Here is a 26,632-nt window from a genome sequence, read left to right on the forward strand (position 1 = left end):
AAAAATTAATCAGTCAGCACTGAATCAGTGTAACCTGCTGCATGTCAAATCCAGCACTGAAGGAAGTTTTGGTGGATTGTGGAAAGTGCCTTACAGTCTCTCTGGTGCTGTTATTGTCCTCAGGTAATAGGATCCGTTTCAGCCTTAGGGTCGTGGGAGGAAAAATTTGTTCTTATGTGCTAATCAAGTCAAACTGATTAAAGCCCAGATCACTGGTTGAGTCAGGTCACTTAAGAACACTGTATGATGGCACGATGGGCAGGACAACACTTTCATTCAACTTTTCAAGCCAAGGTGAGGGGCGTTTCAATTCTTATAAACAAAAATGTTTCTTTTGAGCTTCATAATAAGATATCTGATCCTAATGGTCGTTTTATTATTGTTTTGGGGAAACTTTATAATACACAGGTGGTCTTAGCCAACCTTTACGCTCCTAACTCGGATGATGTAGGGTTTTTTGACCGTTTTTTTCCTTCATTGGCAGAACTAAGTTCATACTCTCTTATATTGGGTGGTGACTTTAACTGTTGGCTGGATCCAGTTTTGGACAGATCTTCTTCTATCCCTAGACAATTAAGTAAATCTGCTTTATTTATTCAATCTTTTCTTTCTAATTATGGAATATCTGATATTTGGCATTTCTTTCATCCACATGAATGAGATTGCTCCTTTTTCTCACAAGCTCACCATACATTTACTAGAATCAACTATTTTTTAATTGATAATCAATTGATCCTATCCATACGTTCTTGTGACTATAAGAGTATATTGATTTCAGATCATGCCCCACTTACATTGTCCATAGTTCTCCCTGGCCTCCCTCAAGTAAATAAACACTGGCATTTTAATCCGACCTTGTTGTCAGATAACGACTTTGTAAAATTTATGGAGGATCAGATAACTTCCTTTTTAAATACCAATGCACTACCTGAAACCTCTAGTCAGGTGGTTTGCGACGCAATGAAAGCATATCTAAGAGGTCAAATAATTTCCTACACAGCAAATTTGAAAAGAAAGACTCACAAAGAACGTTTAGAACTGATCAATCAGATTAAAGCTATAGACTAATTATACGCCCAGGTCAAGAATCTGGAGTTATATAAGAAAAGAATGGAACTTCAAACTAAATTTAATCTTATTTCTACTTATCCGATTGAACGTCAACTTCTGGGCAGTTGGAGTAAGTTCTACATTCATGGGGATAAATCTGGTAAGTCCTTAGTTAACCAACTTAGGCACTCTAAAGCAAAACAACACATCACTAAAATTCGAATGAGTAATGGGAATATTAATGTGGACCAGTCTGAAATTAATGATACATTCAGGAATTTTTACTCTCAACTTTACACCTCTGAATCCTTTAATGGTAATACTACTGTTATGCAATTTTTAGATAGTTTAAATATTCCTAAACTTCCTTCTGATCTTAAACATAAATTGAATGAGCCATTATCCTTAGAGGAAATATCCTCCGCCATTTCTGCTTTGCAGCCTGGTAAATCTCCTGGTCCTGATGGGTTTTCTACAGAATTTTATAAATCATTTTCCTCATTGCTCTTATCCCAACTTAGTTTAGTTTTTTCTGATTCTTTTAAACAAAATAAATTGCATCATTTGAAGAGGCTTGTATCATTTTTTAGCGAAAAAAGGCAAGGATCCATTAGAATGTGCTTCATACAGGCTGATTTCTCTACTAAAATTAGATGCTAAAATTTCAACTAAAGTTTTGGCCTGTAGGCTGGAGACTCTTTTACCCTTAATTATCTCTGAGGATCAGTCTGGCTTTATTAAAAATCACCTTCCCTTTTTCAATATTAGACGTCTTTTTAATATTCTATATTCTTCTTCATCAGGGACCCCTGAATGTGTTAACTCCCTTGATGCCGAAAAGGTGTTTGATCAGGTGGAGTGGCACTATTTATTTGTGGTTTTAGAAAAATTTGATTTTGGATATAATTTTATTAAGTGGATTAAGTTACTATATTCCCATCCAATTGCATCAGTTTTGACTAATTCCCAGCAATCCCAACCGTTTGATCTTAAACGTGGCACCCGACAGGGATGCCCTTTAAGCCCTCTGTTATTTGATCTGGCTATCGAGCCATTGGCAATTGCGTTTCGCAGTTGTACTGAACTGACTGGGATCTGGGGGGCGGTTTTGAGCACCAAGTCTCTCTATACGCCGATGATTTGTTACTTTTTATATCAAACCCGACCACCTCCTTACCTTTGTTGTTTTCACTTCTCAATAAATTTAGTCAGCTATCCAGATACAAACTTAATCTACATAAGAATGAATTTTTTCCGATAAATAAGGAAGCACAAGAATTAGAATTTCAATATCTCCCTTTTAAAGTAGTAAACAATTGTTTTACTTATCTTGGTATTATCGTAACAAGGAACTACAATCAACTGTTCAATGAGAATTTCAATAATGTTTTAAATTTTACAAAACAGAGATTAGCACAGTGGTCACCTCTGTCCATGTCTTTCATTGGGCAAATTAATGTAATTAAAATGTACATTCTCCCTAAATTTTTATATTTATTTCAATCTTTACCTATATTTATTCCTAGTTTTTTTGATTCTTTAGATTCTATTATCTCGTCATACCTATAAACAGCCCAGACTCAATGAAGCTCATCTCCAAAAGCCTGAAAGAGAAGGTGGCTTGGCGTTGCCTAATTTTCGTTCATATTATTGGGCAGCCAATATTCGTAATATTATCTTTTATTCCTACTTTTATAACCAGTCTGTTTGTCCAACACGGGTGGCAATGGAATTAAACGCTTATAAGAAATTATTTATTCCAGCTTTACTTGGATTTGTTCTTCCTTGCCAATTGCCAAAATCTGTTATTATTCCTGTAATCAGGCATCCTCTGAGAATATGGGCTCAGTTTAGAAAATACCATGGTCTTTATAGTTTTTCCCTCTCTAGTCCTATTCTATACAATCATTTATTTCAACCGTCTATGCAGGATTCCACGTTCCAAGGCTGGTGTAGGAGAGGTATCAGGCATTTTGAAGATCTTTTTATAGACAATCGGTTTGCGTCTTTTGAACAGTTGTCTATAAAGTTTAATTTACCGAATACTCATTTTTTTAGATACCTCCAAATTAGACATTTTATTAGCCCTTTAATACCACATTTTCCTGATGTAGTGAACTACATATACCTGTCTGGACGTGCCCCCCCCGCTGACTACTCCTGTTGCTCCGCCCACTGCTCCTGTGGCTCCTCCCACAGACCCTGGTATAAAGGTGATTGGAGCCTGAGCCCGGCCTCTCAGTCTCCAGGATGTAGTGTGGTGCTCAGTTGCTGCTTGTTCTTTCTTCCAGCCAATAAAAGCCTATATCTTGCCTCACATCTCGGAGAGTTATTGACGGTGCATCACCTGAACAACCTGATAAAAATGTTGTAGACTTGTTTCTTCAAATGAACCCTTTGGGCAAAGGCGTAATCTCTACTATTCATGTTAAATTTATGATTCTCAGACGAGCCCCTTGTGATAAAATTAAAACTGCTTGGGAGCATGACTTAGGTTTTTCTCTGTCCAACAAGGTTTGGGATTCAATTCTTAAATCCGTCAATTCAATCTCTTTATGTGCTCGTCATTGTCTCCTGCAGTTTAAAGTCGTCCACAGGGCTCATATGTCCAAAACCAAATTGGCTAAGTTCTACCCTGATATTAGTCCCTGGTGTGACAAATGCAAAGGAGGTGAGACCTCCCTTTTCCATTTGTATTGGGCCTGTCTTACTCAGGAAAAATTTTGGAAAGATGTTTTTTTAACTTTATCTTTGATATTAAATTGTCATTTGGAACCTGATCCTTTGATCACTCTTTTTGGTATTCTTCGAGACCCTGACAAGCATTTGACCCTGGCTAAACAATGAACATTGTCTTTTATTCTCTCTTCTAGCCAGACGAGCAGTACTCCTTAAATGGAGAGATGTAGTTCCCCCTACCCATGCTCAATGGCTTAGGGATATTGTGTCTTGCTTAGATCTCGAAAAGATTCACTATTTACTTTCTAATTCGGACATAAAGTTCCATGGGGTGTGGGGATCTTTTCTCGAATATTTTCATAACTCTCACCTAGATTGACAGGTGTTTGTTCTTTTTTCCCTTGATAATCGGACCTACATTTCCAGCTTTTTTTTTACTTTTGTTTTTTTTCTGATCAGGTAGCAGGCTGCCCCCCCCCCCCCACTTTTTTTATTACAATATGTAGTTCTGGGGTAATAAAATTGTATCTCGTATAACGATTGGCTTGGAGTGGGATAGGTGATGGATTGGGTGCTTTTCCTTCTTTCTCTTTTTTTTTCCTGTTTTACTATGGGTGACTTGCTCATTTGTTAAGACATGTATTATTGTTATTTTTGTTTATATGGCAATGATCCTTCTATATATATTACTGATTTTCTTTTCTTCGTTGTAGTTTGTAGAAAATTGTAAATAAAATATTATAAAAAACACTATATGTATTTTCAGATATTTTGTACATGCGGTCCCTAGGCACGGGCAATGCTGTTAAATACTGTACAACTCCCAACAGATATCACCTGCACAAGGTCCTGTGTACAAACTCTGAACTGGTGTAACCCGAGAGCCGAGACCTGTCCAGGTATTGGTCAAAGGGCCTGGCCCTAATTGAACTGATTAAAGGGAGTCCAAGGCAATGATCTCCCTCCAGGAACAGTACGTTCCTTCATTAATTCCTCTCAGATCTGTCCCCAAGCTCTCCCCTAACCTTTCCTTGGATCCCCCCCAATTATTCCCTCAGGAAACCCCTGCTCCCAAATTTCCAATCATTTCATTGGCCTGTCCAGGAACCACTTAACCATTCCCTGTCTTCCACTAATCTCCACCTCATACCTCAGTCCTATCTCAGTCCTGTCCATACCTCAGTCCTATCTCAGTCCTGTCCATACCTCAGTTCTATCTCAGTCCTACCTCAGTCCTATCTCAGTCCTGTCCATACCTCAGTCCTATCTCAGTCCTGTCCATACCTCAGTCCTGTCTCAGTCCTGTCCATACCTCAGTCCTATCTCAGTCCTGTCCATACCTCAGTCCTGTCTCAGTCCTGTCCATACCTCAGTCCTATCTCAGTCCTGTCCATACCTCAGTCCTATCTCAGTCCTGTCCATACCTCAGTCCTATCTCAGTCCTGTCCATACCTCAGTCCTGTCTCAGTCCTGTCCATACCTCAGTCCTATCTCAGTCCTGTCCATACCTCAGTCCTATCTCAGTCCTGTCCATACCTCAGTCCTATCTCAGTCCTGTCCATACCTCAGTCCTATCTCAGTCCTGTCCATACCTCAGTTCTATCTCAGTCCTACCTCAGTCCTATCTCAATCCTGTCCATACCTCAGTCCTATCTCTACAGTACTCTCCCTGCCCCCACCTCCACAGTAGAACATTGAAACCTCAGCACTTTGTCGATATGCATAGAGCCTCACTGCACACAACCTCTAGTCCACTTCCAGCTATGTTTTACCTATTGTACCAACACCTATTCAGGGCTGATATGATGGTAAATTCTGCTATAAGCAGAAACTCCATTTCCTTTGAGTTTCTATGGTTTTCCCAAAGAAATGGGAGAACTTCCATGGAAAATCAACCCTGTACTATTTTCCTGAAGTACTATTTTATTAGCAATCAGCTCCATTGACATCCAGTTGCTGAATATCGGTAGAATTTGGGCACAGACTGAATGAGACCACCTGAGTTTGTTTTATTTTTTTAACTCATTCACAGATGTTAGCGTTTATGCAGGTCAGCATTTATTGAACAGCTCCAAGGAGGTATTGAAGAGGCAGCTTCTTGAACTGCTGCCTCCTCAAGGTGAAGGCTGCAATGTGAGCCCTTACGGGAATTTGCCACAGCAGTGAGGGAGGAAAGTGCATGCACTTCCAGGTCAGGATAGTGTGTGAAATGGAGGGGAGCCTGCAGATGGTGGCATCTCATTCACCTGCTGCCCTGTAGAGTTCTTATGGCACTTCTTGGCTGTCAGCCCCAAAACATTTTACACCCTTTTGTTGTCACTCCTGTTGACCAATGTGACGTGGTTTCAACAAGTACAGAATGCGCTGAAGTGTAATTCTGATACTGCTTCATACATACATGCCTTATCATTGAACTGGGGAGTACGGCACAGATCAGTGGGTCACATTTTGTGGCAGAATGCTAGTCTGCTCTTGCTGAAAGCCCACAGTACCTCAAAGGGCCTGCTGTTGAGCTGCTGGATCTCCTCTGAATCCATCCCACTTCTATGATAATGGTACTGCACAACAGAGAAAGGCCACAGCCGTGTTGGCCTCTTGCCAGCAAACAACAATCACAAGTTCAATCATGGAACTGAACTCAGCTTCTATGGTAATTTGAAAGTTGACATCATGACACCAAGAAGATGAATGGCAAAGCTATCTTACACGTAGAGTAATACCATCTAAACACAGTGGTGGAAACCACAGGATGGGCAATTACTTACAGGGCAACAGCTGAAAGGACAGATGACTGGGACCATATGGACGGGGACAGAGAGCTAGTGTGCAGTCAACAAGCTGAATGTGCTTGCTATGGGGGGCCGTAATGATTCTGTTCTATAATTCAATGTAGAAATGGTCACGATAACCACTGGACTATCAGAGGATGTCAACTGATTCTCTAACAAGTGTAAGGGAAAGGATACAGCTGCATTGTGATCCAGTTCTGCCTCGCTGTGGTTTGCCTTTAATCATAAGAAGTTCTCTAATAAGCCACATGATTCCAATGAACTAGTGATCCATGGAGGAAATCTAGCAGTACCACTTGACGATATTAGTTAGATCCTGCCAAAAGCAACTGGGCACACTGCAGCAAGTTTGAATGGTGGTGCTCCACGTTCCTTAAAACTCTGGAACCTATGTATGAACTTCAGGAAAAGCTCCCACTGTACTGGGGACCCTAGCATTCGAGCATGGAATCAAACCCTTGTGAAGACTATAGAAGCTGCTGAGAATTTGCGGTTTACACGGAAGCCTGCCACACCTTCACCACATGGCCTGTGCCAGCCAGCTATCTTCACAATGCCAACATGGTCCAGGGAGAAGCAGTATGAAGTTCTTTACTGAAATTATTGATGGAACAGGGACACAGGCCAGAAGACAGAGCTTGATAGAGCTAAATTGGCTTGAAAAGGGACTGGGAACTAGAAGAACATACACTCCTTTTCCCCCAACTAACTGCATTTCAGAAGTTAGAAAGATACTTAAACAAGAAACAGGTCCAAAGGGCATTCTTCACTATCTTTCCCATCCTTTTTGCGCTGTGGTCTATTTCTCCATAACTTCCTTTACTGTTCCAATGAGGCCCGATATGAAATGAAGAACAGTGTCTCATCGTCTCTCTGGGCACATTGAACCTCCAGGTCTCAAATTCAAATACACCTATTTCAAATAATTCACTTTTTCTGTTTGTAACAGATCTGGTCAGTTCTGCTGTAGGTTATCCATCTGCAATATCTACTCTGTCTTTTCTTTCTCCACAAGCACTGCCTGTCTTACTGGGCATTCCTAGCACTTCCCCTTTGCTTTCAACTTCACATCTGTCCCTCTCTCCCCTTTCTCTCTCTAACTAACTTCATTCTATTAAGCAGAGAGGTCCATAAACATCAAAATCACATTAACAACCCTATCAAATATATCATTTTTGCCCATCTACCACTCTCTCAACTTCCCTGCAATTTAAAGAAAACTTGCTTTCCAGTTCTGAGGAGAAATCCAACCTGAACTGTTAACTCTCTTACTCTTTCCAGAAATGCTACCTGACCTGCTGAGAGCTTCTAATATTTTTAATTTTTATTTTAAAGTTACACCATTTGCAGATTTTTGATTTCCCATTTTGCTACCTGTCTTCTTATCAATGGATGGGTGCTTCTATATCTGTGATTGATTTGTGGGAGCTCCTTGCCCCGAAGGCAAGCTGGCAGCCGTTGGGAGCAGATGGGATCCCCTGCAAAGTCTTGGCTCAACGTTTTGCCTCGCTCATTGCTCTGATCTGCCAAGCCTGAGCAGTCCCACTGTTTATCAGGCAGCGTGTCCCATTTGACATGGCTGATGTGTCGTTTTCTGCAGTGTATTCCGTCACCTCTCACTGAATCAACAAACAGTGCTGTTACATAGCCCTGATCATATATCTGAGTCAAGATAGAATCAAACTTTTCACTTGTATTCACTCAGAATAATTAAGTCTATCTAACTATGGGTCTGGGAGGCCTGGACTTGCTCGTTAAGATGATACGCTGGTTTGCCCATTTCCAGCTTGACAGTGTAGCAGCATCACACCATCAACTTCCATTAACTAACTTTATTTTCCATGACAGATCTAAGCCTCTAGCCGCTTACCTGCAGATATACTTGAGTAAGTTGAAGTTCACAGGAGGGAGGGTCTTCACCTGTTTGATGAGCTCCTTCATCCCCTGAAAGAAATAAAGTGTTCTCTTCAACTGTAGTTCATTGGTCCTCTACACAACTTTAACACTGAGATAAAGTGTGAATCAATCAAATATGAATCAAATTTCAAAAACAGCTATAGCAAAGCTGGCACTTTCAGTCCTGGCTTGGAATTAAGGAGATTGGGAGGGGATCTGATTGCGACATATAAGATTATTAAGGGATTGGACAAGATAGAGGCAGGAAATATGTTCCAGATGCTGGGAGAGTCCAGTACCAGAGGGCATGGTTTGAGAATAAGGGGTAGGTCATTTAGGACAGTTAAGGAAAAACTTCTTCTCACAGAGAGTTGTGAATGCAACTACCTCGGAAGGCAGTGGAGGCCAATTCTCTGGATGCTTTCAAGAAGGAGCTAGATAGGTATCTTATGGATAGGGGAATCAAGGGATATGGGGACAAGGCAGGAACCGGGTATTGATAGTAGATGATCAGCCATGATCTCAGAATGGCAGTGCAGGCTCGAAGGGCCAAATGGTCTACTTCTGCATCTATTGTCTATTGTCTATTGACACTTGCATCATGTGCTAGATGCTTTATTAACGGGTTTGCAAGGATGAATCAGTCTTTAGATTTATATATTTGCATACACTTTCAGAATAATGTCAATTTTAATAAAAGTTGGAGATAATGAAATCCTCACTGGTGTAATCAATACATCAAAGAGCAAGACTAATGAAGAAATTTGTAAACTCTGAGCTCTAAAGACTGTGACAAATTGGATCAGTAGCAACACACAAAAATGCTAATGGACCTCAGCAGGTCAGGCAGCATCTACAGTATGGAAATGAATAAACAGCTGACGTTTTGGGCTGAGGGCCTTCTTCAGGACTGAGAACAAAGGGGAAATACGCCAGAATAAAAAGGTGAGGGGGGAGGGGAACGAGGCTAGCTGGAAGGTAAGAGGTAAAGCCAGGGGTGGGAAAGGTAAAGGGCTGGAGGGAAAGGAATCTGATAGGAGACTGTACCATAGGAGAAATGGAAGGAGGACAGGACATAGGGGGAGGTAATAGGCAGGTGGGAAGAGGTAAAAGGACAGAGTAGGAAATAGAGGAAGGGCAGGGTGAAATTTGTTTACTGGAAGCAGAAATCAATATTCATGTCATCAGGTTGGAGGCTACCCAGATGGAATATAAAGTAATGCTCATCCACTCTGAGGGTGGCCTCATCTGAGCAAATGAGGAGGCCATGGACTGACAAATCAGAATGGGAATTAAAGTGTTTGGCCACTGGGAAGTTCCAATTGTGGTGTATGGTGTAGAGGTGCTCGACAAAGCGGCCCCCCAATTTTCCAAGGATCTCACCAATGTAGAGGAGGCTGCATCGGAAGCACTGGACACAACAGAGCAGCAGATTCGCAGGTGAAGTTTTGCCTCACCTGGAAGGACTGCCATGGCCCTGAATGGAGGTGGAAAGGTATTTAGATTGTGTGCAGGAATATGTGCCGAGAGGGAGATTATTGGATCAGTAGTTTGAAAACCATCAGAAAAATGATGGATTGGGAAATAAGATTAAGTTTAAACAGGAGAGTTTCAGTGAGTTCAGGAGCATATTTTGTGGATTTTGTCTTTGAGACCTTAATCATAAGGAATGGAATCACCAACAGGATTGTTCCTGAGGAAGGGCTTTTGATGAAAGGTCTTTGACTTGAATCAATAACTCTGCTTCTCTCCAATGGCGTGGCCTGAGCTTGTGAGATTTTTTTCCTTAGGTTTTCAACCTCTAGTATTTGCAGCCTTTGACTTTGGGATGATTCCTGTAAGGATTTAGATGGAACAATCTTAAGGGACTGATTGTTGCTTGCCTTTATTTTCCATGTTATTATATCAGTCGGAGACAATGAGCAGAGGCTCATGACTAAAGAGATGAAGACCTTTAAGTTCTTTCAGAATCGAAAGAAATTTACAGTTGTCAACATTTTAGAAGTTCAGTAACCTATTCAGATAGGAAAATATTTGAAATTAACTCATAGTCAATGGCCACTGAAGTTATCATTTTTTTCAGTGCATATGGGATTTTTATAAAATATATATGTATAACATTCTGTGCATTGATAAATACAGGCACTGCCTGAGACAACAATCTACTTCAATAGCAAAATACTGCTGGAGGAACTCAATGGGTTGAGGAGATTGTGGGGAGAAAGGAACTGTTAACGGTTTGGGTTGATCCTTGGCAGTGGCTTCTCTCCCTCCCCGCCCCACACACGGTTGTCCAATCCTCTGAATTCTTCTACCTGTTTGTGTTTTCACTCCAGATTCCAGACTCTCTTACCATAGCACTACTGACCGTGTGAATAGTGGCACACATATTAAAGATATAAAAGTATGTATCTCTGAAAAATTATGTATTAATATGTTAATTTATGGAAATCCAGTCACAGAATCTGTGCATGAAATTGCTGATAACCTGTCCAGATGACTATTCATCAATAGCCTTGAGTTGAGGTTGGGTCACAACTGAAACTATTAGTCTTGCTTGCCTGCTGACTAACCTGCAGTATTCCCTGTTAATGTTCAACATGTACTGCAGTTAAAGCTTTTCCTGATCTGCAGTGGTGAATGGTAAACTAACCACAAGTACGAGTGTAACAGAAGTATTTTATGTTTCACTAATTTCTAAGAAGGACATGTTAAATACAATACTGGTAAATATTTATGCAGTTGGTAAACTTTATCCACAATTCAGAGCAACAGCTCACAGACCTTTTCCAACACTGCATGGAACTTTATCTCATATTTGTAAGAAACAGCATGACTTTGTGCACCTTTCTGTTCCTACCCAACGGTTCTGTTCTTTGACAAAGTAAATCTGAAAATGCTAGCTCAAGCAAGGAGACACAGCGATATGCCAGGAGCACCTGCAGTGTATACAGAGTCTGGTGGGAGGCTGGTTTCCCCATGACCCCAGACAGTCACTTGTTACTCATTTGTTTCTACTGCGTTGGAGGAAGAGGCATTTTGATTGGTCAGTCTGACAGACCTCTTCTCCATACTGTGTTGCTGCTGTTTAAATGACGCTGGAATTCGTTTTCAAAACACTTGCAAAATGCAGGGATTATCTCACAGCGATCACAGGCCATCTTTCATCAGCACATGTCCACCCCCTGTCAGAGCTGCAGCCAATTGAAACGGCACATACTCTCATCTGCATTCCTGTACAGCCTTATATTACTGGCCTTCAAATTACTGGTCAGCATTGGAGAGAGGCATAAAGCTGGATGGGCTTAGAATGAGGGAAAGAGAAAGGAGAGGTAGATTATGGAAAGAGGTGTTTACAAGAATTGCTTACAATTGGTTATAATGAAAACACAGTCAAAGGTAAGGTAAAATTCTTACAGTCTCTTGTTCTTTGGTGAGGAGTTTGGCACACAAGAGGAACTCATCATACTTAGCATAGGGGATGACAGGCTCTGGCAGCTCCCGCAGATACAGCTTGAGCAATGACGCCACAGTGTGCACATCTGTATTGCTGAAAGCAAAGCAAATGAAAACAATTATTGCAATAGGTCACATCTATTGAACAAAGAGCAGCAAAGTGATATCCAGCCCATCAGAACACTGCTGACGGTCCGTGTTTGCATCACCAAAATAATGCTGCCATTATTCATCAATTCCTAACACCTGGTGCACCTGGGGACTGAATGACTATTATCCAGAATTAGTAACCCCATTTAATAGTTTGTAGGCCAGTTGATGTCTCGTAATCCTAGAACTCTGTAAGTGTTTTTCAAACAGGTTGCCTAATGCTGGCTGAGGTAATTTGTTTAAATTGCATTTAAACATTATGCTGCCAAAGTATCAGTTAATTAGATCATCAGACAAGAAAAATAATCAACAGAATGCATGATGCTACATAATAATTAATAGAATGTCGATCACTGATTACAGGTGTCCCCTGCTTTACGAATTTTCACTTTACTCCACTTTGCTTTCACAAAAGACCTACATTAGTATTTAATTTTTTAATTCCACGTCCCATTCCCATTCTGATATGTCTATCCATGGCCTCCTCTACTGTCAAGATGAAGCCACACTCAGGTTGGAGGAACAACACCTTATATACCGGCTGGGTAGCCTCCAACCTGATGGCATGAACATTGACTTCTCTAACTTCCGTTAATGCCCCTCCTCCCCTTCTTACCCCATCCCTGACATATTTAGTTGTTTGTATTTTTCTTTTTCTCTCTGCCCATTCTCCATCTCCCTCTGGTGCTCCCCTCCCCCTTTCTTTCTCCCGAGGCCTCCCGTCCCATGATCCTTTCCCTTCTCCAGCTCTGTATCACTTTCGCCAATCACCTTTCTGGCTCTCAGCTTCACCCCACCCCCTCCGGTCTTCTCCTGTCATTTCGCATTTCTCTCTCCCTCTCCTACTTTCAAATCTCTTACTATCTTTCCTTTCAGTTAGTCCTGACAAAGGGTCTCGGCCCAAAACGTCGACAGTTCTTCTTCTTATAGATGCTGCCTGGCCTGTTGCATTCCACCAGCATTTTGTGTGTGTTATCTACATTAGTAACCCGTTTTCACATTACAAAGAAGATTTTTGCTTTTACGAAAATTTTCCCTATATAAATTAATGGTTCTTCGCTTGATGCCATTTCGGCTTAAGAAATGTTTCATAGGAACACTCTACCTTTGTAAAGGGGGGGGGGGACCTCCTGTACTTAAAGTACTGCACTGAGATATTAAATGAGATATTTTACCCCTTTGTTCCAACCTTACACACATACTAAGCTGAAACCAGATGAAAATGCAACTGCTCTCTAGGGTAGTTAGCAAGTGATACTCCAACTTGTATCAAAGATTTCTCTTTGACTGATTAATTAAAAGGGGAGAGAGATAGATTTCCAGGCACACTGTCTATCTAATTCAGTTTTGAATACATTCATCTGGCTATTAATAAGTAGCCCATTCTCAAGTACACCTGATATTAATTCAGAGTGTTACTACAGTTCAGAATCTGTAGTTGCTGATCATTCTGTAGCCTCAGAAATATAACCCTAGATTTCCTGACATGATACTTAAATAAGAGTCTCATTAGCAAAGTCCAGTATTTTACTTAGCACAAGCACTCGTATAATCTGATCTCTGCAAACAAATGCTCTGTAGCTTGATTTTATTCATTTACAATGCCTTGCCTTCTCTTTTTTCATCGATTTTATTATGTTGTAAATGGCAATGCGATTACATACATTTAAATAAACACATTTAAGAAGTGCTAGTGTTGGAAATGTTCCTTTATACTCATTAGTGGAATCCTGCGTGGGACACTGTCAATCCGCAGCAGAATTGACTTTCATTTTCTCTCTCCTTACCCTGAGGCTGGTGAATTGAGGCAGGTATGATGTTTTTGCCTTGTTAGTAATGAAAATCAGGCTGTTCTATGGAGAACACAGCCATATACAAATGGGGTTCTGCCATCAATGCCTTACTGAAGAGTGGTTATTTTAACTCAGAGTGTATTTTGAGCAGGACGTAACACATTGCTTAGTAGCAGGAAAATAACACTATTAAACAGAATATACATGTCCACCGTCCATGGGATTCCTCATCAAAGGAGAATCAAGCTGATTTTTAATGAAGCACAACTTGGTGCAAACATAAACTCCTTTCTTTCACACTGTGTAAACATACAGAACAGCAAACGTGATCGTTTTCAATTATTCCAAGATGTACCATTTGCCTTTGCATAATTATACAGAATAAAGAACAAACTACCATCATCAAGTTAATGTGATCCAATATGCCAATTCAGGGAAATAACTCCACTGCATTTGGGCCCTTACCTCAAGACACCCTCTCCAATATTTATTCAGGTGGCCTAACTTCAATGTTTGTTTATTTCAATAATACTTTATTCAATAAATACAATGGGTATACCTTTTCCTCTCCATTCATTGCACCATCAAATTATTTTCCTGAGTTTTCTTCTGAAATATACCTATGAAGTATTTGAAAAACTGTGACACAAGGCCCTTCAGTGCCCTCTGGTGGTAAGACCTTAACTGCAGTCTTTCCCCACCAAGGTCCAGTGCATTCCAAGAATGTACAGATAATGCCCATAATACAGCAGTGGAAACGGTCCATATCTTGATTTTCCACCACGCGAAGGCACATCATTTGTGCATGTATCAAGCAATTATTTGTGAAAAATTGTTGTGCTTACTGTCTGTTCATGTACATTTCATAAGAGCAAATTTTTATTCTGTATCCCATACTTAGAGTCATAAAGTACTATAGCACAGAAACAGGCCCTTTTGCTCATCTAGTCCATGCTAAACTATTATTCTACCTAGTCCTATTGGCTTGTACTTGGCCCATAGCCTTTCATACCCCTCCCATCCATGTACTTACCCAAATTTCTCTTAAATGTTGCAATCAACTCCATCTTTACAACTTTCACTGGTCTCTTGTTCCACATTCTCATGAGAAGATCCCCCTCAAGTTCCCCTTAAATATTTTCAGCCTTAACCCATGACCTCTTGTTCTGGTCTCATCCAACATCAGTGGGAAAAGCCTTTGGCATTCACCCTATTTATACCCTTCATAATACCTGTATCAACGCTCCCCTCATTCTCCTACGCTCCAGGGAATAAGGTCCTAACCCACTCAAACTTCACCTATCACTCAGATTCTCAAATCCAGGCAACATCTTTGTAAATTTACTGTGTTCTTTCAATCTTATTTATATCTTTCTTGTAGTGAGGTGACCAGACCAGAACTGCACAAGAAATTACAATATACTCAATACTTTTTAGCAGTGATTTGTGAATTTTGTAAGGATAAATTTCCATAGGCTGAGCTACCATAACTTTGAGGGTTGCCTGTACTCCGGTACCTTGAAATGTACCAAGTGACAGCATTTGCTTCGAGGTGATCTTCTTACGCGTGTCAGACAGACCAGCAGCAGTTAATGTTTGCCCTAGCATACAGACACATTTCCAACTTCAGTATAAAATGGCAACCTTCACCACAAACAGCAATGTGCTAAACTTGACAATAACCCCTTTAGTTCAAATGAGCAGGCTTCTTCTCCCTGCAGCAATCAGTGTGAATAAGCACTAAAGTTTCAAATGAACTTTCATTTCTGATCCAGAGCATCTTGCCTGCATCTAGGCCCTTTGCAAGCTCAACAGTAAGTCGATAAACATATTTCCAATCAGAATATTTTGCTCCTTCCTCCCTCCACTGCAGTGGCGTGACCGGAGGTCCTGAACTATAACAAGAGTACTTGATAGGATTGCTTTTCCTCGTTTCTTGCAATGGAAAGCTCAAGCCTTCCCAAGTTACTCTGAGAACTCAGCCTCCACGATCACTGGTTTTGAAAGAGGAATCACTTTCTCCAGTACCCAACCTTCTTGAGAGCAAGAGCAACAGAGGTCATAGGTCAAAATGAATACTCACGCACAATATTATTTTTTTAATGAAGTTCATTTCAAAGAAGGAAGGTAGGTAAGCACAAAATACAATGACAATAATGCCATGAGTTCATACTCAATCCCACTGCAGTTACCACAGTACAAAATGGTCCTGTGGGCTCACCTATTCTATTTGAGTCTCCAGTTTACACCAATGAGTGCATATGGAAGTTTGCATTCATTTTGAGTGAAGGATTCCAAAATATTGTACAAGGCTGTTGATAAATTTACAACCTGCACAATTAATGTCTTTAAGCTGTCTACATTTACAAGATACATGTCTCAGCCTTCCTTTTGCTGCCCTTTCTTCAAAGCTCATCTTTGGGATCGGTCACTGTCCTGTCAATACAGGCCAATGGTGAAATAAGGAGCAACATTGCAGGCTACACTATCTAAGCAATGATTGCATGAATTAGCTGCCTGACCTGTGGGAGGTAGCAACTGAAAGGTAGTTTTTTTATACTAAAAGAGACTATAATCATTTCATTCATTTACAATGGCAAGCCAATCGGCCACCTTGAGTGAAGTCGGTTTCGGAGCCATTCTTGAGGGTAGTTAGAAGTCAATCACAGCCATGAGTTTGGGAGTCTCACAAGGCCGGATTGGCAGATTTCTTTCTCTGAGGTTCACATCAGCGATACAGTTGAAAAGGAATGGCACCATTACTAATACTAGCATTCCTACTGTGGTGGACATGCATGGTATGACCCCCACACTTAATGAATCTGAATCTGGACCAGCAGACTATCCCTCTGGATTGCAAATTTAATCATGGCATCGCAGCATTCCCACCTTATGCAGGAGATGCACGAGGTTCTCCTTCGATGAGGGAAAGTTACACGTTTCCACGTCTTTTAGAGCAAGACAGACATTCTAAGGTAAACTAGTCTTGTGGCAATGACGAGACACTGAAGGCTGCAAAAACACAGAGAGAAGAGGTCTTATGTTCCTTTGCACACAGACATGACTATGGAAGAGTGGCCACAGTCGACCGTCTCTTGTGTACATTCCTGACCCAAGGACTCATCCTTAGCCAGGCCCAGGAAGAAACACACAGAAATTCCAACATGCTGTCTGTTTACCAGGATTAGAAAATTAAGTAATCCAGTCAAGGCTACCTACTGGAAAGATGTAAATAAGGTTGAAAGATTACAGAGAAAATTTACAAGGATGTTGCCGGGTCTGGAGGAGCTGCGTTAAAGGAAAGATTGAAAAGGATAGGATTTTATTCCTTGGAACATAGAAGATTGAGAGGAAAAATTTATAGGTGTTTACAAAATTGAGAGAGGTATAGAAAAGGTAAATGCAAGCAGGGTTTTGTCACTGAGGTTGGGTGGAGCTACAACTAGAGGGGGAAAGGTGAAATGCTTAAGGGGAACACGAGGGGAAATTTCTTCAATCGGAGGGTTGTGAGAGTGTGGAATGAGCTGCCAGCCCAAGTGCTGCATGTGAGCTTGATTTCAAAGTTTAAGGTAAGTTCAGATAGGTACATGGATGGTAGGGGTTTGGAGAGCTACGGTCCCAGTGCAGGTCGATGGGAGGATGCAGTTTAAATGGTCCATACTGTACTTTTCTACGACTCTAATCACTTTCACACAGCTTTAATAGAATGCTAGCGAAGTTCTATAGATTGGTATCAAATCTACTGAAGTACAAGGCTGGCAAAATCTATAATCCTTTCAAATGCACAGTAATTGATCTGAGCAGCAAGAAAGTGGGTTCCTTTCAGCATTTGAGATGTCAGAAACAACTGTGAACTTTCAGCCTGATCATCACTATTCAGATAATAATCTGCGAACTGGTTCGGTAAGCCACCAAAACTGTGCACAAGTTTCTACAGATGTACCGTGGAGAGCATTCTAACTGGCTGCTTCACCATTTGGTATGGGGGTGGGGTTGGGGCTACTGCAGAGTATTGAAGTAAGCTGCACAGAGTTGTAAACTTAGTCAGCTCCATCATGGACACTAACTCCATAGTATCCAGGGCACCTTCAAGGAACGATGTCTCAAAGGGTGACATTCATCATTAAAGGACTCCCATCACCCAGGGCATGCCCTCTTCTCATTACTACCATCAAGAAGAAGATACAGAAGCCTGAAGCCACATACTCAATAATTCAGGAATAGCATGGACCAGTTAGACTGCCTACTGCTATCGACCTGCACCAAGACCATAGCCCTCCATATCACTACCACCCATGTACCTATCTAAACTCCTCTTAAACGTTGAAATCTAGCTCACGTGCACCACTTGTGCTGGCAAATTATTTCACATTCTCACAATAACTTTCCATTCATGCTCCCCTTAATCATTTCACCTTTCACCCTTAACCCATGACCTCTGGTTGTATTCCCACCCAACCTCAAAGGGAAAAGTCTGTTTGCATTTACCCTACCTATACCCCTCATAATGTTGTATACCTCTACCAAATCTCCTCTCAGTCTTCTATGTTCCAAGGAATAAAGTCCAGATCTATTCAATCTTTCCTTATAACTCAGCTCCTCCAGACCCGGCAATATCCATGCAAGTTTTCTCTGTAATCTTTCAACCTTATTTCCACCTTTCCTGTAAGTAGCCTTGGTTGGATTATTTAATTATCTACTCCTGGTAGACAGAAAGTATATTGGAATTTGTATAGGTTGGAGGGGAATGAATGCCTATAGTCTGGATGCAGGTCAATGGGACTGAGCAGATTAATGGTTCAGCACAATCTAGATGGGCCAAAGGGCCTGTTTCTGTGCTGGAGTGTTCTATGACTCTATGTAGTTCATGAAGTGAAGGTCACTGCTCCATACACGTGTATTTTTAATATTGTTCCTTAAACAGTTCGAGGCTTTACATTTCCAGTATCTATCTGGAGGACCACACGATGTATTGATCATTTTCAATGTTAAGGAGCTTTCCAGTATCAGTCCTAAATTTGGATTTTATGATTTTGAACTTGTGATCCTATGTTCTAATGATAGACAATAGGTGCAGAAGTAGACCATTCGGCCCCTCGAGTCTGCACCGCCATTCTGAGATCATGGCTGATCATTCACTATCAATACCCAGTCCCTGCCTTGTCCCCATATCCCTTGATTCCCCTGTCCATCAGATATCTATCCAGCTCCTTCTTGAAAGCATCCAGAGAATTGGCCTCCACCGTCTTCCGAGGCAGTGCATTCCACACTTACACAACTCTCTGGGAGAAGAAGCTCTTCCTCAACTAGATGAAATCTGCCATGTTAACTGCAACCCACCATATAGTTAATCTGCAAGATTACTTCCATAATCAATTCTTTTTTTTCAAATCAGCCTGCAGGAGGAACTAATGGGCCTGTTGCTTCCTGTATCTGTTTGCATTTTACTTCCCTTTAGTAATATGACTGTAATTTAATGCCTCTTCTGCAGGACCCTCATGGAAATCTCTTCTTTGTAAGTGATTATTGTTTCCCTTACCGTATCGGGATGAAAACCTTTTGTCTCTGATTCACTGGTCTTGCTGATGGCTATTTATCAATTTCCTGCCTTGTCAATGCCCAGGACAGGAGGACTGGTATTTAGAGTATTCCGTTTCATTTTAGACTGAAGGGGAAGGGCAAAGGGGAAATCAAGTGCATGGACTGTTGGCATAATTGACATTTTAACTGGGATGTGCGGATGTTGCACAGAGTTCTTGTTTACAAGACACTGAAGTCTGAAATTACATCACCACATTTGAAGTTTGTTTGGATTTAAAGAAATGCTTATCAAAATTCCTCAGATCATTGGAGAGAGCAACAGACAGATGGAAACATGAATTACTGTAGCCTGGATTTTGACATTATGAATACAACAGAATTATTAATGCTCACCATGAAATTGACACAGCTTCTGTGGAGTGACTATGTGTAGGCTTTGACATGGCTGTACATTACAAATGGACAATAAAGAAATATTGTTATTCTACTACAAAAACTGATAGAATTGCAACTATTTCTTTAAGAATCACAGAACTGTTGAATACCTCATTGTATACACTGAATGGCTCATCCTGACACATTTCAAATTATAACTGGCAACTTTAACCAGATGTGTTTGAAGAAAGCTCTGCTCAGTTATTACCAGCACATAACCTGTTGCACCGGAGGTCCCAACACTCTAGACCACTGCTTTACTGCAATAATGAATGCCTTTTGTTCCTTCCTGAGACCTCACCCTGGCAAGTCAGATCACTCGGGTGTACTCCTGCTACCTGCAGAAAGAGCAAGGTTCCAGAGACCAAGACAACCTAGTAGTGGTCGCAGGAGGCCGAGGAACCGTTACAGGATTGCCTTGAGTCAGTGGACTGCAACTGGAGTTCTCATGTGCAAGAGCTCATCTGAGTACCTGGATGACTACACCAGGGTCGTTACAGACTTTATTAAAACGGCTGTGGATGAACTTGTTGACGGCTTTCCCCAGTCAGAAGCCCTGGATGAACAATGAGACCCAGAATCTGCTCAGAGCCAGGTTGGAGGCTTTTAAGTCTGGAGATGAAGAATGCTACAAGAGGTGCAGGTATGATCTCTGGAAAGCCGTCTCTCGAGCAAGGTGGAGACTGCAGACTAGACCGGAATCAACGAGGGACGCTCGACATCCGTGGCAGCGTTTGAATGCCATAACCTCCTACAAAGTTAAATCTTACAACATAGGTAGACAGCAGAACTTCACTTCCAGATGGGCCCAATGTCTCCTATGCTTGTTTTGATCACTGAAACACAGATCAAAGATCACAGATCATGCACCCCCATGTCTCCCAATGATCCTCTGGTCTCAGTATCAGAAGATGATGTGCGGGCCACCTTCCAAGAGAACGAATCCAAGGAAGGCATCCAGTCCGGATGGAGTACCTGGCTGAACGCTGAAGACCTGTGCTGACCAACTGACTGGGGTATTCACGGATATCTTCAACCTCTCGCTCCAGCAGTGTGCGATACTCATCTGTTTCAAGCTGGCTTCAATCATACTGGTGCCCGGTAACCTGTCTATAAGACTATCACCCAGTGGCATTTACATCCACAGTGATGAAGTGTTTTGAAGCATATCAGCTCCTATCTGAGTGGCAACCTGGATCTGCTCTAATTTGCCTATCAAAGGCAGATACTACCAGATACCAGATACTACCTTGGCTCTTCACACAACCCTGAAACACCTGGACACCAAAGATGCACACATCAGCGTGCTCTTTATCGAATACAGCTCGGCATTTAACACCATCATCCTCTTAAAACTAATCAATAAGCTCCAAGAACCCCCTTGTGCAATTGGATCCTGGATTTCCTCACTTGTAGATCCCAGTCAGTTTGGATTGGCAAAAACATCTGCACAATCTCCATCAACACAAAGATTTTGAGTGCATTCCCTCTCTCGCCTTTACTGCTTCAAAAACCTCAGGTACCTCATTGAAATGTTCCCATACTCACTACCTCAATATTTATTGTTTGTTTGTTTGTTTATTTATTTATTTATTATTTCTGGTTTGTTGTCTTTTACACACTGGTTGAATGCCCAAGCTGGTGGGGTCTTTCAATGATTCCAGTATGATTAGTATTCTATTACAGATATATTGAGTATTCCCAAAAGAAAATGAACTTCAGGGTTGTATGTCATGACATATACGTACTTTGATACTAAATCTACTTTGAATTTTACTTTCCCCCAAGTTTCCATTCTTAATGGACAGGCAGAGAGAGTGATTGTCAGCAGACAATCCACCACCTGACATGGACATCAATTTTCCTGAATCAACTTGTTTTTTGCCTGATGTTCAGTCAGTCAGGCACTCTTCACGGGAATCATTGGGTAGACATCAGAGGTGGCAGGGCATCTTTTTCCCCAGGAGAATAGAATGAAGTGTTTATGTTTTCAAAATGTTCTGCCAACATTCTCTGTCCTTCATATCCCCTTTTTGCAACATCTAATAGATCTTGTTGAGATTGAACTTGTGATGCTAAAGCTTAATAATTTTGTGATGAATTCTATTGTTCATATTAATATTCATATATTCACAAGGTTTTTCTCTGTTCTTGAAGTTCAAGTTTAAAGTGCCCTCTCTGTCCTCCCCTCATTCTAGCATTAGCAAGAGAGTGCTACAGCTGTTTTTTGGGGAAGGGGGTTTGTCTGTGTCCTCTTTTAGCAAGGTCATTAGAAGTCAGTTGAAAAGTGAGTCTTGGCCCAAAGCATTGACTGTTTATTCATTTCCAGCGATGCTGCCTGCCCTGCCCTCCTTCAGCTTTTTGTAACGTGTTACTCTGGAGTTCCAGTACTGCAGAGACTCTCACGTCAACATGCTGGACCACTGTCACACTACCATCAAGATCACTTACCATGTCGCCCCATGCCCACAATTTGGAAAGTCTGATCAGCTGGCTGTACTCTACTCCCTGAGTATAGGCAGAGACGAAAGATCGCAGCACCAGTAGTGAGGACCAAGAGGCTTGGACAAGGGATGTGGAGGAACCCTTACAGGACTGCTTTGAGTTGGTGGACAGGACAGTATTCTGGGATTCATCTTCGAGTCTGAATGACTACGCCACAATTGTCACTGACGTCATTAAAACCTGGGTGGATGAGTGCGTGCAGACCCAAATCAAAAGCGGTGGATAAACCAGGAGGTTCATAGTCTGCTGAGGGTCAGATTCAAGCCTGATGATCTAGGACTATATGAGAAGGCCAGGTACCATTCATGGAGGGTTATCTCTCAAGCAAAAGCACAACTCCAATTGAGGATAGAGGTGGAATTGGATGGACGTCAATGCTGTCAGGGTTTGTGGGCCATTACTGCCTACAAAGTGAAACCTTACATCAGGAATGGCAGTGATGCTTCACTCCCAGATGAGCTCAACACCTTCTATGCTCACTTTGAAAGGCAGAATAAAACTACAGCTGTGAGGGTCCCTGCAGCACCCAGTGACCTTGTCATCTCTGTCTTGGAGGCCAACGTCAGAACGTCTTTCAAGAGGGTGAGCCCTCACAAGGCGACAGGCCCTGATGATGTACCTGGAAAGGCTCTAAACCTGTGCCAACCAACTGGCTGGTGTGTTCAAAGACATTTTCAATCTCTCACTGTAACTGTCAGAAGTTCCCATCTACTTCAAAAGGGCAACTCTCATCAGGGAGGAGGTACAGGAGCCTGAAGAGACACTCTCAACAATTCAGGAACAGCTTCTGCCCTTCTGCCATTAGATTTCTGAATGGACATTGAACTCTGAACACTACTTCACTGCTTTAATTTTCTCCGTTTTGCATTACCTATTTAATTTAACCTTTAAAATATATATGTATACTTCATACCGGAATTTAGTGCAATGTTCTGCTGCTGCATAACAACAATTTCACAACACATCAGTGATATTAAATTGGATTCTGATTCGCACGCTTTATCCTTAGCTCCATCAAGATAGGTCATTGGCTTTCAACATTGATTAGTGGGGAAAGTTAATGGAGCTGACAGTAACTGGAAGTTAAGTATGAATGATTATCACTCAGATCTGTTGAATGTGAACTGATAGTTGTCAGGAAGACAACAGCTGGCCTATTGTTTCAGTTTCAATGTTTACTGATGGGTGTTCGCCAGTGGGAGGGTCAGCGGGAAAATCAAAACACAGCTCAGTTTGTCACACTTGGACAATGAAAGAGAGCTTCAATAAGTGTGTTATGGATATGTAACAAGGCTGGCAAGACGATTGTTCACCAACTTTTTCTACATTGATTATTTGTAAATGATGCATTTATTTATCGAGACACTGTGCAGAATAGGCCTTTTGACCCCACCACCCAACTGAATCCGAGCCTAATCAGGGGACAATTTACAGTGACCAATTAACCTACCAACTGGTATGTCTGTGGACTGTGGCAGGAAACTTGCGCAGTTGCGGGTGAACTTACAAACTCCCTACAGGCAGTGGCGGGAATTGATCCCAGATCGCCTGTTCTGTAAAGCGTTGTGTTAACCACTAAGATACCACACCGCCTCACTACACTACTGTGCCCTAAATGTAAATAAAATTCTGTATTGCACGTGTGTGCAGAGTGATGTCCATAAATAATGGAATTGAAGTTTACATCGTTTCTTTTATTGCCGGTGCAAACCACTTCACAACCAACTAAAGAAAGTAGTTTCTGTAAAAAGCAGCAAATTTCCACACGGCAAGGTTACACAAAAAGTAAAGAGGTAAATAATATTATAGGGCACAGTTGAAAGATAAGCTAATATCTACAGAATTGTCCACATTACATCAGAAGGCAGATGGGGTGTCTGTTTAATACTGTCCAATGGCACAACACATTCTCAGTGTATCAGTGAAATCTCCGAAACAGAGCTCAAATCCACAAAACTTGTGTAGAGGCGAGGTCACTGAGCAAAGGGTCGTACTTGTGGGAGTGTGGAGAAAGCAACGATAAATGTGGGAACTTCTGAGCTTACTTCTACTATTTTCTTCCATCTTCCTCGTTGAAGATGCCTCTTTTAAATGCATAACTTTTAGAAGTTTTTTTTTGCCAATCTCAATTATGAGTGAGCAGAGTTCTATAAGCTGCTGGATACAGCTTACAATTTAGTAAAATAAACATCGGAAGCGTTAGAATCTTTAGCTCATTTATTTGCAACTAATGTACACGTGCAATGAATTGTAAGATACCTCAAATGTACCTAAACCTTCATTCTCTGAATGGATTAATCATAACCTTGTAAATGTAACCTTGAAGGATGGATACTACCATTTAGGGGTTAAGTTTTGGATCAGGTTCAGACATTAAAATTATAATGAGAACTTTGTAACACAGAATATGCAAAGTTTCTACAGATGTTCTGTGGAGTGCGTTCTCACTGTCTGGTATAGGCGGGGTAGTAATACTACTGCACAGGATCGAAATAAGCTGCAGACAGCTGTAAACTTAAGTCAGCTCCATCATGGGCACCAGCCTCCATAGTATCCAGGACATCTTCCAGGAGCAATGCCTCAAAAAGGCAGCATCCATCATTGAGGACTCCCATCACCCAGGACATGCCATCGCCTGATTGCTACCATCAGGAAGGAGGTACAGAAGCCTGAAGGCACTCACTCAATGATTGAGGAACAGCTTCCTCCCCTCTGCCATCGGAATTCTGAATGGACATTGAACCCATGAATACTACCTCACTACTTTTTTATTTCTATTTTTGCATTATTTATTTCGTTTAACTATTTTATATATACATATATATACTTGCTGTAGTTCAGTTTTTTCTCTGTTAGTATATATTGCATTGTACTGCTGCAGCAAAGTCAACTAATTTCATAACATATGCCAGATTCCAATTCTGAGAGCACTTTTTTGTGCTTCTAACTTTACACATATTAAAGGGAAACTAGAATCTAATTAAATCTTGGACAAGTTTAAGAACAATGAAGCAGGCAAAATTTAACTATATAACTTGAGGCTGATGGGACCTGGCTCAGTTTTGGGTTTACTTTCTGCTAAAACATATGGGTTCTGTTTGGGTTGACAGATGGCATGTTGTACTGGCTGAGTGCTTTCCAGATCTAGAAGACTTGTTCACTTTTACTGCAGAATTCCTCTGATTTTCATCACAGTGTAACGAGCCCTTTCTCGTCACTTTTCTGCAAATGCCTCTAAGACAAATCAAGCAAAATCGTATAAGCAAAATGCCGTGTATTTAATATTTCAGTAACATTTAAGTAATATTGTAAATACATTGTCTGATTACACATTCTTTAAGTAATTAATTTAAAATAATAAAAAAAAGCAGAAAATACTTTACATCTCATAAACAGTGAGTATCGGGTGATAATAATCACGACCAAAAAAGCAGAATTGGCTGGCTATATCAGAAAGATAGGCACACCCGATTGCACAAAAAAAACTGGCTGATGTATACTGAGTGAATTGAGCAGTATTTTAAAGTAAATGGTACAGCCAATGAGAAACAAGTGCCAGTTTTGCTGAGTGTATTAGGTGGAAGAGCATGCAGTTTTCTTAGCTGTTCAACTGCTCCAACTAAACCAGCTGAAATGAGCTTTGATGAAATCGTGGAAGTAATGTAGGAACACTTACAACTGGAGCCATTGTTGATTAAGGAATGATTTAATTTTCATAAGTGGAATCAAAGAAAAGGGATGTCCATTTCAGCATATGTGGCTGAATTGAAGAGCTTGTCTGAGCATTGTCAGTTTGGTGGTGGGCTTATCGATGCATCGAGAGATCATTTAGTCAATGAGAAATCATTCAAAAATGGCTCCTAACTGAAGTCCAACTCAAATTTTTGAAAAGCAGTTGAAATTGCTGTATCCATGGAAACAGCAGTGAGAGATGCAATTAAGCTGCAGTCAGGAATGAAAGCGAGAGTGAACAAAATATTTGAGTAATATTGTAAATATACTGCTTGATTAAGCACTCATTTGCTTAAATTATACATTTTAAATAATTCAATATGGGTTATAAGTAAAAGTACGTGAATGGCATATGTCATCATGCCACCATGTCATATGCCTCACTAAGTAAAACAAAACCAAGACACAGTCTCCTGGGTTTCTCCCATGTTTTTATTTCAATTAATGTTATGGTTTGGAATTATAAAACATAACACAATATAAATACTCATGCAACACACACAAAATGCTGGTGGAACACAGCAGGCCAGGCAGCATCTATAGGGAGAAGCGCTGTCGACGTTTCGGGCCGAGACCCTTCGTCAGGACCCTTCGTCATAAATACTC

At 41.0% G+C, this 26,632-nt stretch overlaps 2 protein-coding genes across 4 annotated transcripts in view; one reads left to right on the forward strand and one right to left on the reverse strand.

The window, feature by feature from the left end:
- Positions 1 to 26,632, reverse strand: part of arhgap24 (Rho GTPase activating protein 24) — a 454,853-nt gene that overhangs the window by 17,341 nt on the left and 410,880 nt on the right. For both annotated transcript variants that reach the window (XM_059988689.1, XM_059988690.1), the window contains 2 exons: positions 11,832 to 11,964; positions 8,389 to 8,462 (listed from right to left, as the gene is read on the reverse strand). In XM_059988689.1, coding sequence (XP_059844672.1) covers positions 8,389 to 8,462; positions 11,832 to 11,964 — 207 coding nt within the window. The remainder of the gene's footprint in view (positions 1 to 8,388; positions 8,463 to 11,831; positions 11,965 to 26,632) is intronic.
- On the forward strand, positions 3 to 8,339 carry LOC132404523 (uncharacterized). 2 transcript variants are annotated; one of them, XM_059988692.1, is made up of 4 exons: positions 3 to 294; positions 485 to 577; positions 1,854 to 1,903; positions 2,594 to 8,339. In XM_059988692.1, exons 1-4 carry the CDS (start codon positions 255 to 257, stop codon positions 3,422 to 3,424), a joined length of 1,014 nt encoding a protein of 337 aa, XP_059844675.1. In that variant the 5' UTR covers positions 3 to 254; the 3' UTR covers positions 3,425 to 8,339. The 2 variants fall into 2 exon arrangements, with proteins under 2 accessions (XP_059844675.1, XP_059844674.1); XM_059988691.1 differs by having other exon boundaries at positions 3 to 577.

The sequence above is a fragment of the Hypanus sabinus genome, chromosome 14 (assembly GCF_030144855.1).
Source record: "Hypanus sabinus isolate sHypSab1 chromosome 14, sHypSab1.hap1, whole genome shotgun sequence".
Taxonomy (NCBI): Eukaryota; Metazoa; Chordata; class Chondrichthyes; order Myliobatiformes; family Dasyatidae; genus Hypanus; species Hypanus sabinus.

Bases quoted from the DNA above. Each gene is read 5' to 3' on its own strand.
- LOC132404523 (XM_059988691.1), top strand. From the start codon at position 244: ATGATGGCACGATGGGCAGGACAACACTTTCATTCAACTTTTCAAGCC. The intron at 578-1,853 runs GTAAATCTGCTT...CTTCTTCATCAG, and splicing joins TTCTATCCCTAGACAATTAA to GGACCCCTGAATGTGTTAAC. The intron at 1,904-2,593 runs GTGGAGTGGCAC...TTGATTCTTTAG, and splicing joins CCGAAAAGGTGTTTGATCAG to ATTCTATTATCTCGTCATAC.